We start from the raw sequence: 12,569 nt of genomic DNA, 5'->3' as shown, positions 1-12,569 counted from the left end.
TCGGTGAGCTACCATTCAATCGAGGCGGGTTTATTGTTCTCCGCATTCAGCAAATTGGTACTAGGCGGTTTGGAGTCACGGACAGAACATTGACCGCTGTGGAGCTCTGTACGTCGATGATCTCTCTTCAGTTAAAGCTATAGCTGGCGCGGAAGAATCACCCCTTTTCCAATCACTTACTTATAATCATGTTATCCGATTCTTCGGTTCAGGAATCTCATTTGGTATATTGTTTTGCTCTTGCAAACATAGCTAGCCTGGCAGTTAGCTTTAAAGCGATGACATGGTATTATATAATTTAAATACTTACTGGTTCTTGGAATGTCGTGACAGGCAGAGTATACTGATACAATGGTCCGTATAAGGCGGTATATAACTGAGGCACTGGGGTGGAGAGGAAAGAACAGTGCGCAGGGAGACAGCAGGACTATTTATATGTTATGTTTCCTCCGCTGAAATATTCAATATTAGTGAAAGGGGAATAAGATGATGTAACTTCACGACTTCATCACTAATTGTCTTGATGAATGACCAAAATCCCCACAATCATCCCAGGTAAATACAGGAAGGTCAATGTGTAGTGTAATAGGAGCGAAATGGGAATGGGAGAGGCAGTTTCACCTACCTAGAGTTAATCATCCTGGATGGTTGAGCTGCACTAACAGAAAATGCGTCCGGCTAAATGTAATAATTGCAAGAAGACACTCTATAGCTGGGTGAAGTGCAACATTGGCCGGTCATTGAATAGAGAAGGGAAAAAATTCAGTGGTGTTCAGCAGTGCTAATGCTGTGCACACAAGGCATAGAGAAGATGGAGGGCAGAAATTGAACTGTAGGGGGTAATGTATGCAAATAATAGGAAGTACATGGAAGACAATAGACCTGTAGTATGGATGAGTATGATGTTCCCTAGAAAGGAATTTTTGGAATGATGATAGTTTCAGCTCAACGACCGGAAGACGAGCCATTCTTTTTTAATGTTTGACCGCGTTCTAGACCAACCAATCCTTGTGGGAAGCTTCCGATCAAGCGTAGGGAAGATCCGTGGGAGTATCTAACAGATCGGGATCTTCCACGGTTACATGAATGATAGCTCACAATATGGTCAAATCACGGATCCTACGCGGTAGCTTCTATTTATTGTATCCCTTCCGGACGCTAGAATATTATGGGGTTCCAGTCTTTTGCAAACTACATGTTCAATCTATCTGATCACAATAGTGATCTGCTTAGCGGCCACGCGATGTAGTATCATACAAACGATGTCTTTTTTAGATCATAATATCTCCATTACTTGACATCTTTGAAGTCCAATATAAGGTATAGAGATTATATAGATGATAAGTAGTACTTTCAGGATTTTTACCCATTTTTTAAACGCGTTAGTCATGGTAAGATTAGTATACAAATGTTCTAAAAACTGTCACAGTGTCAAGCAATGAACAAAGAATTCTATAAAAACTTTGATGAATGTATCAGCATCTAATGTATCCAGATATAAGTTGATAAGCTAACAGATATCACACTGGTCGAGATATATTAAATTAGAAATAATGTTTTCTGTATAGTACTACATGGGTGGCCGCTCAGAGCGGGAACTACGTTATCATTCCTGTGCGTATTTTTTTGTACAAAAACATGTTGTAGGGACAGACACAATGTATAGACATACGTAGGAGCCACCAGACCAAGAAGAGACAGGGCCTGATGAGCTCCAAATTGGTCATCTCGGTATACAAAGGTGGTTCTAGAGGAAAACAAAGCTATAAGATAAGAAGTCAGGCCATTGCATGTCTAGAGGCTCTACTAGAAGTGGCAGGCGTTATGGTTCAGTCTGTGCGAAACCAAGCATAATTTACACCAAACAAGGACGCGAGAAAGCTCAAAAATTTGGCGAAGCAAGAAAACTTAAGAAGAGTTCAAAACACAGCTGAGCATGCAGGGAAAAAGGAGTAACTCAAAGATCTCAGAACATTAACAACCGTAGCTTCAACAACCCAGGCAGGACTCAACATAGCTGCCGCATTAATTTCCGTTTCTTTCCCCCGGCTTTATAGGTTCTTTGCTGAATCACTTCGAACAGACGCCTTCAAGCTAACAGTTAGGGATGTGGTGGGGGATTCATCTTATTGCGGATCACGTCTCTCTGACTGCGGTAGTTTCTCGCAGTCTTGAGCTGCTTTACGGCCTCACCATGATGCGAGCCTTTCTTTTTCAGGCTGTCATAAGCAGTTGGATACTTGTGGTCAAAGCCACTGCGAGAAGCTGCCACTCTACAGAAACTGTTGTTAGCAGGTTCCAGATAATCTCACAATAAGCATTGTTCTAACTCACGTATTGGAAGCGGCTATCATGTCAGTGGCCAGTCGCTCACCCTCCCTCAGAATCTGCATGGCGGGACCCTGGTTACCAGAAGTAGCCAACGGAGCCAGTTTGATGAACTCTCGTCTGACTGCCGCCAGATGTTTTCCGGCATCCTTGTAGGCAGTGTACTCTTTTTCCACGTGCTCTGGGTATGGCTGTGGTGCCTTGACCCATGGATCTGGCAATTTTGGCTCCTTGATATCGCCATAGGCGAAGCTTGATGAGCGGCCCTGTGCGGAATTTTGAAAATTGTGACCGTAATAGCTTGGACTCGGCCGGATATTGACATGGGAGCTTGCCGGAGTGCGGATATCGTAGTTGGCGTCCGAGCCTCTTCTCCCGGAGATGACTGTCTTCTTGGGATCCCAGCCGCGTTGACTCATTTTCGTTTGTTGAAGATGATATCAGCCAGATGAATTGGGGAAGAGAAGTGGCAGCGGGTGGATTGTATCAAGGCAAATGCAGATTCAGTGGGAATATCGGGTAGTGTATAGAATACTGCTATATGTATATGAATATATAAAATTATATAAGTAACAAGAGAGATTGAAGAAGAAAGCGCAACTTTATAAGGATAGTAGAAGAGAAGGAAATACTGTATATAAATCTGGAATCACTGAGGAAATTGCTTTGATCGAGTTGAATGATGTCTTGTAGAAGATGGTGAGAGGCAGAAGGCGAAGCTGGTTTATATCTCTTTTGTAAAGCCATATTCAGAGGACCCTTTCAAAAATAGAATATCGTTCATAACCTCTATTTCCTTATCCTACACATTGAATGCGCGCGCTTGACCAAGGGCAAGATACGATAGTTGTTTCACGGAGCCTCAAGACATAAGTTGATTGGCATCGGTGACAGCTTTGCCTATGTGGTGGCTTGGGGTGAATTATGACAGGAAGTGAGTGCATACAGCAGCGGCATAGGTCTCAGGTAAGGCACTCACCACAAGGCTATCCTCGAAGGTGAGAAGTCCAGAGCCAGTGATGCTCGCATGGTTGTGTTCCTGGCGGCAACGAAAATGAAAGAGCCTGGTTCATTCCCGTCACGCATTGGTGGGGAGCCGTTCACTCTGGAAGCGCCGATGCATCCTGACGCCGGCTATGTACGTCAGCTGCTGCAGGAGGCGAAGCCTTCAAGTTTAATGAAGCATAGGTTTTCCATTGGCACAGCTCTTGGACTATCGTTATAAAAATGGAGACAATTGTATTACATAAGGCGCTTAATTCCAGTCGGCGACTAATTGGCGATGGATAATCGCATCAGCTCAAGATGCGGGATCATCTTCGTTTTCTCTTCCCCTCACCTCATCACCTTTGCCTCCCCTTACATTCTTTTTATCACCTTCCACACCATCCTCACCACTCCCTTACCATCAGTTTTACCATCAGTTATTGCATAAAGAAACAAGATTCCAAAGGATATAGATTCCGAAAATGGTTAGTGTATTTCACCAGAATCCACAGTACATGTGCTAACTTTACATTAGGCTGTGCCCACCCTGGAAGGCATCCCGGTGGAACTGCGTATTTCCATCCTATTCACCATACCTGACCCCGGTTCACTGTGGTCGCTTCTACGCGCATCTTCTACATACTATGAAGCCTTTGAGCTAGTGAAGAAAGACCTTCTTCGGAGCCTTCTACAGAAGCGTCATGCTGGCTTGGTTGACATGACCGATGCAATAGCCGCCATCCGTTCCAGAGGCTTGTACGCTTCCGAGCAATCCAACAAAGAAAAAATCATCGCACTTCTTGATGCCCGAAACTACAACCACAAGTCTCCTCGGCCAGATACTTCACCTGTGCAGCTTCTAGATGAACCAGCAAATACCCAGGAGACAGTGCAGTTACTGCATTTACATAACCAGGCTATATTTTTCCTAGAGGATTTCTGCAGGACCATTAGGCGACCAGTATGGGTGGATGAGACCAGGTGGGAGAGGGAAATCATACCTCTAGCCTTAACAGAGACGGAGCAACGACGCATTATCCGTGCTTTCTATCGATTGCAAATCTACGGAAATATCTTCGGTTCGATCGAACGTACCGTGGATGCGGAGCACACCTCCGAGGACAATGATTGGCAAGAGAAGCAAGATGTATTCAGCGGCGGAGAGATGTGGCGCCTGTTCTTTGGCCATATGGCTCCCTGGGAAGTTGAAGAATTCAGCTGTCTATGGGAGCACTGCTGTTACCGATACGAATCGATACTCCGCGAAGTATCCGACAGCCTGGTGCAGACAGGCTGCATGTTCTTTGACGAGCTTCCGGAAGATCAACGACCTCCTCCTGGTTGCTGGTATACCGACTGTGATGATTTCGAAGACCCAATGGATAAAAGGGAGAGCCTGGCTTCTAAAGGGCCCGCACTCCTTTGTAAAGTCCTGCGGGAAGAAGAATTCCTAGCCCGTCGGGACCTGGTCCTCGTCAACGTGCGATCATTCAGGTTATACTTCTATGACTTTGGAATCTGGCCCAGACCGACCGACACTGATGAAATGGAGCTGTTCTACCCCGCGGACAAATTCAACTTCGGGACGGATAGGAATGGACTCCGAGAATTTCTGAAAACATTGCCTCCATTTGAGCGGCCAAACCTAGCATGGGAGAGGATATGGCTTCGAGATGATCTCAATTTTGCGCAACTTTTCTATGACATGTATGAGTTCGGGGCCACTAATAAGCATCGGCCGTGGCAATACGCTTTGTGGGATGACGAGAGACTCATTGAATGGAAAGTACCTATTCTCTCTGATGACTATCCGTTTTGGAACCCGACGCACGACAATTGATACCTTTCTTACTGAGCAGGCCGTTGAATTCTTTATTTTTTTGCTGATAGACAAACAACTTACATTGAACACTATGTGCCCTGCAATTCTAGATATGAATCAAATGACCCATGACAGCCACCCTCTTTCTAGCACATGTCCCACTTAATGTGCATTTCCATTGTACTTTTACAGTTCAACTCTCCTTTCATCTTACTCCCTCAGACGCCCAGGACACCTACATATTATCATCAAAAGGATTACTGAAATCTTAAATCGTAGTATTCACTATAAAACCTACAAAACATATCTAAAATCTTCAATTTCCAAATCTGTCTTACTCGACAACCCCAACGCCAACTCCTGACTCTCCGTCATCTGCTCCGGAACTCCATACAGTCGGTCCCTCCGCTTATTCTCCCAAATATAATACCCCAGCAAACACACCAGGAAGAATGCCCCCAACGCCAGTCCCGACGTAGCCGCTTTCATGCCCGTCTGCATATCGCCATCATTAGCATACCACCCCCCAATAAGATGGATGGAAAATGAACATACCGGATAATAAGGCTCCTCCGAGCTATAAAAGAACTGCGGTCCGACAATATTCCCCACACAATACGCAACAAACAACAACGCGCTGGTGGTACTTCGTTTCGTGAACCCCGCGACATTCGAACTGATAATGCTCAGCGAGAGGGGAATATTAACAGCGAAGACAGCGCCCAGTGCCAGACCCGTCAGTCTGCCTCGACGATTATCTTCATCCAGTTTCCAGACGAGAACCATGCCGATCAGAGAGGTTAGGGTGTTGAAGATCATCATTAGGATTCGCGTGCGCGGGATGAAGGTCGCGATGCCGGCGGTGAGGATGAGGAAGACGATTTGGGCGCCGCCCAGGGGCATTTGCATGAGGAGGGAGCGGATTTGGGAGAAGCCGAAGCCGTTGATGATTATTGAGGAGAACTGTTCAATTGTTTATCGTTAGTTCGATTGGGGGATTGGTATGTATGTTAACGGGAGGGGAGGATTACGCTGGTGATTCCGCCGTTGCAGAGGTTCACGGAGAAAGTGTATAGAACCAAGAACCAGGTTTGAGGGTCGCGGATTGCTTGCCAGGCTTGGTCCCATCTGAAGGATCCCTCGTCCGCGACGCCGGTTTTGTTGGCGAGGGTGCGGTGCATGGCGATGGCGCGCTCGGGTTTGGTGAGGAAGATGGCTTTCTTGGGGGAGTCGGGGAGGAGGACGATGAGGAAGAAGGATATGAATGCCGTTATGGCGCCGAGGATGAGGAAGAGGAGTTGCCAGCTAGTTACGGCGTCGGCTTTGATGTTGCCAATGCCGTAGGCCACGACACCGCCGATGACAGAGGCGATGCAGTTTCCGAGGAACCAGGCAGATTGCCTGATTTGCTGTTAGTTGGTATACCTATGATACATGCTTTGGTTATGAATGAGGCCTACCGTGCTGGCTGCTCCTCACGCTTATAGAACATGCCTGTGATGAGGGAGAATCCCGGGGCTATGGCGGCTTCGCCCACTCCTAGGAAGAATCGGGCGGCCATCAAGCCTCCGAAGTTCGTTGCTGCAGCGTGGCACATCAGGATGCCTCCCCATATTAATCTATTTGACATTAGTGGTATTTTGGAGTAGTATTGGGGGGAGGAACCAACACTGAGGCACTAATGTATTTGCCGAGGGGCAAACGGACGATGAGATATGAGCTGGGCCAGCTCCAGGCAAAGTACCCGAAATAGAAGACGGCAGATGTCCAGGTATACTCCTGTCCCTTGAGGTTCTGTTCAATGTCAGTATAGGTATGGTTTTAATTGAGATTGGCAACATACCAGATCCTGCCGAAGATTGAACAGGGTAGCTTGACTCAGAGCCAGCTTGTCCATATATTGCATCATGTAACAGACTCCCATCAGAGGAATCAATCTTGTTCGAGCAGTGAGAAAAGAGCATTCAATGCCATACAGATTACACATACATTATGTCCAGCTTCCGCAAGACCTTGCGTTCCTGCTCTGGCGTGGCTTCCACCTCCAATACTTGTCCCAGTCCGACATCCCGGGCCAGGGTTGCTTCTTCCTTCAACTTTAGATCGTCTAATTCGGGTGTCACCCCGGGAGGAGGGTGGTTATGCTGCTTCTCCATGGTGGTTTGATTGCGTGAGGAAAGCCACGGCATGATGGCACGGAACTGTTTTACTGTTTATACTGCTACAGGTAAGTACAGATGAGGTCCATCGGTTATAAGATAACCAGCTAACTTTAACCAAGAGCACCCACGGAATCAAGCGCAAAACTTCCGCGATCAGCGACTGATACACAGTACCTTCACCGGGTAATTTGACGAGCCGATACCGCTATGATGCCCTGTCTGTACTCATCGCGATGAAGGCGAGGTCGGGGGCTTGGGCGTGAGTCAAATGCCGGGGATTGACTTTTCCTATCTAGAAGGCAACTATACCCGTGGGAAGGACGACCCAATGAGATTCGTGAAGCCATGTTGGTCTCGAAACAGGAATACGAGATCTGTGCGGTCATTCGGGCAGGTTCAGAATCCGGGGTCGCGATATGGCAGCAGATCAAGGGAAGCCGTCGGCAGATGCGCCAATACGAAGCGTCGGTCGGCAAGATGACAACCAGGTTATCGTTCATCGCAATGCCGGCAGCTGAACCGGCAACTCTCCACCACGCTTATCCTTGGGTTTCCACTGGTTCGAGAAGTCAATGCTGGGTCCATCTTCCGGGAAACTCTCAACTGCGCCTCCCCCACAGATTCGATCGTGCGGAGAAACGCCTCGTGTTGGTCAGGGACGAGGGACTCATTTAATACTTGATCCACTGTTATCTGCCGAGCTAGTCACCCTGATAATACCTGATAGCGTTTGATAGCTTGATAGCGGAGGTATTATTAATGGCTTATGCGCTGGATTTCCCGCGGCTGTCCTGTCGGGGCGGATTTGATAACGACAATCTTCCGCGATGCGGGGTGCAGATGGAGTCACCGTTGTAACTGACACTGGTTCGTAATGATGGTTACCCGAGTGATCCTATCATGGCTTTCATCTGAATGTCCGGGATTTGCCCCATTGCGTCGGCCGAGGTTCTCCACGCTTATCCCTTGCAGCGATAGCAGGGCGATGATGGGGAGGGGAGGGCATATATGACGCCCCGGTAGACAACATCGGGAGCTCTTACTTGATTTCCAGCCAGCAGAGAACAAGATTGGCAGAACATCGCCACAATGACCGCAACGCAGACCATTACCCAATCCGTGCCAACGATCGACGAGGTCAAGGTAGCAGTTGATGCAGCGTTGGAGTCTGCGCAAACATCGCTACGGGAGCTCAACCGAGAGGTAGGCACCTAACTCTCCTTTCGCTTCATATGATACTGATCATCGATTTTACCACAGATCTGGTGCAATCCAGAAACAGCCTACCAAGAGCATCGAGCCCATGACACCATCTGCGACTTCCTCGAGAAGCAAGGCTTCACCGTAACCCGTCACGCATACGGACTGGATACCTCTTTTGAGGCAATCAGCGGATCTGGTGGACGACTTATCAACTTCAATGCCGAATACGATGCGCTACCTGACATCGGCCACGCCTGTGGCCATAATCTCATCACTACCAGCAGTGTGGCTGCCTTCCTAGCGCTGTCCACGGTCCTGAAACAATACGGTATTCCCGGTCGCACTCAACTTCTGGGCACCCCGGCAGAGGAGAATGGCGGTGGCAAGGCCAAACTGATTGACTTGGGTGCATACAAGGGTGTAGATGTGTCATTAATGGCGTACGTATTGCCTAGCCCTTTATGTGGCTTATCATCTTTGAGGGTTGACTTTTCCTATTCGCATACTGACCTTCCTCAGTCACGCAGGACCTAAAGAACTATTCCCTGGCGTTGTAACAGACAGCGTTGGTGGTGTGCGAATGAACGCCCGAAAAGAGTTACACTGCGAGTTCACAGGCCGGAGTGCCCATGCTGGCGGCAACCCTTGGGAAGGAATCAATGCCCTCGACGCCCTAGTAACATCATACAACAACGTGGCCGTACTGCGCCAGCAACTCCGCCCAGATGAGCGCATACACTGTGCTTTCCTGGATACACCCACGGTGGCCAACATTATTCCCTCGTATACCAAAGCGTACTGGCAGGTTCGCAGCCCGACATTGAAGGGGCTGAACCAACTTATGGTCAAAGTGCGGAACTGCATTGAGGCAGGTGCATTGGCTACAGGTTGTGAGGTGAAGATTATCGAGTAAGTCTGTTAATTCCTGGACCAACAGAAGGTGAGCTAACCGGACCAGGAACGAGCTGTATACCGACATCAAGATCAATGACACACTGTGCGACCGTTATAAAGAACACATGTCCAAGTACGACCGAAATGTTATTGCGCGTCTTGAGCAGGTCATGACAGGATCATCCGATATCGGTAGGTGCCCATGCTTGTGCAATCACAGTACTTTGCTGATTTCTCCAGGCAACGTCAGCTACATTGTCCCCACACTACACACCATGTTCGGTATCACGGATGAACCAGGCTCCTTCCCTCATCACCCCAAATTTGCTGCAGCTGCTGGAACGGATTACGCGCATCAAGAAGCGGTGATTGTAGGCAAGTCGCTGGCGCTAATTGGGTGGGAGATGGTGACGAGCGATGAGTTGTTTGGTATTGCGCAGAAGCAGTTGAAGGAATGTCTTGAGGAGTAGGGCAGCACATTCTGCCTTGAGGACCTTCCCACCATTCAAGCACCTTTTCGTCTTCTGAGTTTGAGCTTGGAACCATTCTCATGCTCAGTGTCTTGCAGATAGCCGTCAGGATGTTCCTCGGTATATCCTCGGCGATATTGCTCGGAGAAGGTGAAACATGGCGTCTGTCACATTGTTTGTATACCCGATAGAAGTATAACCTTCTTAGCGCAGATCTTGAATGCATGATTGATGACTCTGTGCCTGGCGATGCGCCAGCGACTAGTAGCCAGGCTCAAACCACGGCGACTCCCTAGTGGGCGTCACTAAGACCAGGATGGTGGACGTTAGCCCTGCAACGGGGCAAAACTACCCCAAACCGAGATCAGACCCCTCTCCAACTATGTAGAAATTCACCTTTCAGACAATGACACTCTCTATAACCTTGCCATTGATCTCAAACTCCCTCTGCCTTCCTACCAGCCCTGTACGAGTCAGTCCCCAGCTGTCTTGCCGCTGACTAAGCGCCTGGACTGCCATTTCGCTTCCAGGCTTTTTGTGTCCCTCCGAATTTCTTTTTTCCCGATGAACTTTCCCGCCTGCATCGCCTACTGCCCCTCCCTTAAAATTGTGATATCGGCTGTCTCCTTCTGCTTTTTACTAATGCCTGCCGGCTGATCCGACTCCTTCACGAGTGGGCCATTCATTCCATGTCGGGTCGGAACGCGCCTCGCTCGAAGAATGGTATGCCAACCCTTGCCCGAGTTCCCCGGAGTTTGGCGGAAAGCTCGGGAAAAAGATTCCAGCTGACATGTGTCGACGGGCTGACTGACTGACTGACTGACTCGCTTCTTGCAGGCTGCAGCACCTGCCGCCGTCGTAAAGTAAAATGCGGGGAGGAGCGTCCAGTCTGCAAACGCTGCTTCAATCTACGACTGAACTGTGAATGGGGGATTCCCGTTAAGCGCGGCAAGGCCAATGCCCCGGTTCGGCATCTGCAGCCCGCGCAACCTCGCTGGCCGACCAGTGATGGCATCACCACTTGTTCCTCCCCATCCGCGACCGCTTCCTCGCCTGTTCGCGCCGCCGTGACCAACGGCATTCTTCATCCTCACTATGCCAACACCCTAGCTGCCCTCTGGCATCGGCAGTCCCCCGGACCAGCCCCAGATTTCACCCCGGTTTCCCCAGATGTCACTTTCCCCACGGGATGGCCGTTTCCGCCCTACGCGCACCCATCGCCCCTCTACCGGCCCCTGCCCGGAACAGGTGGCCTGCCCTGCACTAATTCGCTTGTCTTGTCGGAGCATGATCAGAAATACTTCCAGTACTTCCCCTCCTCGTCCGTCGTGTTCTACTACATGAAGAACTGGCAATGGAGCAGCTTCCGCTATCTGTATGAGGGGCCAGCGGCGACCAGCAAGGTCATCATGCGCATGATTTTGGCTCTGTCGGCAAGTGATATGCATCGGAATGGCTTGGTTGTCCGGTCACCAGGTCGTCCGACCGCCGAGGATCATGGCCGGTACCACTACGGCATGGCTGTTAAGGAGTTCCGGCAATTACTGGAAACCCCCAAACCTCAGGTATCGTTTGCGGAGCTTGAGATGATCTTTGCAACGATGTTTCTCATGGTCGCGTACGAATGGCAATTTGGTCATTGCGTGCGTCATCTCCACCTCCATCTGCAGGGAGTGCGGTCTTTGCTGGAGACACATCCGGAATTGTTTCATGTGCGCGATGTCAACGAGGTGTTGTTGGCAATGGAGGCGGACCAGCCCAGTGATACGGTCTCTCGAGCTTCGTTCATCTCGGACCAGTTCTTGCTGTGGATATTGTAAGTATGCCCCCTTTCTCACATTAAGCGTCGCTAACAGCTCAGATATATCGACGTCAACCGTCGCTCGATCGGGACTACAGAGTCACTCTACGACTACGTGCTCAACTCCGGCAATGAATCTCTTCACCCGGACCATCTGTATCGCTGCGCACGGCTCTGGAGCCGATGCTTCTGGGGAAAGCAATACCCGGACCAGGAGGTATCGGACGACATGGAGAACTACCGGGCGCTGGAGTTTGTACACGTCGGATACACTTTATGGCATAAGCTCTGGAAATGCTTGGATGAAAAACACGCCGAGTCTGGCGACGCACTGTTCGCCGAAATGATGACGGTTCGGGATGTATGTCGACATCTTGACACATTAATGTGGAACCCATGCTAACCATTACAGAAATATTCCGACCTCCTATTAACCGCCAAGCTCGCCAGTCCAGGCTCCACCCGCCGGACGCTCAACACCATCTACATGGCCGTGAACAACTTCTACGCCCTGATTCTATTTCACCGTCGTCTCTTCGATACAGCCCGCCCACCAGCAGCACTTCACCGCCAAGCCCTCACCAACATCATCGACAACGCCCACAAACAACACTCCGCAGACCCGCGTCTATTACGGCGACTACACTGGCCACTACTAATGGCCATTGTCGAAACCGATGACCCAGTGCAACGCGAGTGGCTACGCGAGCGGCTCTACGAGCTGCGATCCTTCCACTCAGAACACCTATGGGCATTTCAACTCGCAGAAGAGGTACTTGCTCGCCAGGACGCGAGCGCAGGGGAGTACGCGAATTTGGCGGAATTGCTGCGCAACCACCAGATCCGTTTGCAGTAATACCATATATATGATACCTTGTATACCAGATACTTTAATATGTAAC

The 12,569-nt window shown here is 49.4% G+C and overlaps 5 protein-coding genes across 5 annotated transcripts; 3 read left to right on the top strand and 2 right to left on the bottom strand.

Moving 5' to 3' along the window:
- Positions 1-2,101: 2,101 nt before the first annotated feature.
- On the bottom strand, positions 2,102-2,747 carry BDQ94DRAFT_170464 (uncharacterized protein; the record flags this gene model as incomplete). The annotated part of the gene is made up of 2 exons (XM_026771496.1): positions 2,102-2,273; positions 2,335-2,747. The coding sequence occupies 2 exons, from the start codon at positions 2,745-2,747 to the stop codon at positions 2,102-2,104; spliced, it is 585 nt and encodes a 194-aa protein (XP_026626323.1).
- A 635-nt stretch (positions 2,748-3,382) lies between these two features.
- BDQ94DRAFT_170463 (uncharacterized protein) lies at positions 3,383-5,155 on the top strand (the record flags this gene model as incomplete). Its single annotated transcript, XM_026771495.1, has 2 exons — positions 3,383-3,466; positions 3,851-5,155. 2 exons carry the CDS (start codon positions 3,383-3,385, stop codon positions 5,153-5,155), a joined length of 1,389 nt encoding a protein of 462 aa, XP_026626322.1.
- A 276-nt stretch (positions 5,156-5,431) lies between these two features.
- BDQ94DRAFT_159546 (major facilitator superfamily domain-containing protein) lies at positions 5,432-7,293 on the bottom strand (the record flags this gene model as incomplete). The annotated part of the gene is made up of 7 exons (XM_026769083.1): positions 5,432-5,632; positions 5,693-6,100; positions 6,169-6,538; positions 6,598-6,756; positions 6,807-6,931; positions 6,981-7,074; positions 7,127-7,293. 7 exons carry the CDS (start codon positions 7,291-7,293, stop codon positions 5,432-5,434), a joined length of 1,524 nt encoding a protein of 507 aa, XP_026626321.1.
- Positions 7,294-8,388: 1,095 nt separating this feature from the next.
- On the top strand, positions 8,389-9,866 carry BDQ94DRAFT_170461 (M20 family metallopeptidase; the record flags this gene model as incomplete). The annotated part of the gene is made up of 5 exons (XM_026771494.1): positions 8,389-8,502; positions 8,560-8,942; positions 9,022-9,411; positions 9,461-9,588; positions 9,637-9,866. The coding sequence occupies 5 exons, from the start codon at positions 8,389-8,391 to the stop codon at positions 9,864-9,866; spliced, it is 1,245 nt and encodes a 414-aa protein (XP_026626320.1).
- Positions 9,867-10,504: 638 nt separating this feature from the next.
- On the top strand, positions 10,505-12,552 carry BDQ94DRAFT_143921 (Zn(II)2Cys6 transcription factor). The gene is made up of 4 exons (XM_026766349.1): positions 10,505-10,589; positions 10,704-11,682; positions 11,728-12,028; positions 12,080-12,552. Exons 1-4 carry the CDS (start codon positions 10,556-10,558, stop codon positions 12,521-12,523), a joined length of 1,758 nt encoding a protein of 585 aa, XP_026626319.1. The 5' UTR covers positions 10,505-10,555; the 3' UTR covers positions 12,524-12,552.
- Positions 12,553-12,569: the final 17 nt, after the last annotated feature.

The sequence above is a fragment of the Aspergillus welwitschiae genome, assembly GCF_003344945.1.
Source record: "Aspergillus welwitschiae strain CBS 139.54b unplaced genomic scaffold BDQ94scaffold_16, whole genome shotgun sequence".
Classification (NCBI taxonomy): Eukaryota; Fungi; Ascomycota; class Eurotiomycetes; order Eurotiales; family Aspergillaceae; genus Aspergillus; species Aspergillus welwitschiae.
This window is presented reverse-complemented; position numbering and strand designations above follow the sequence as displayed.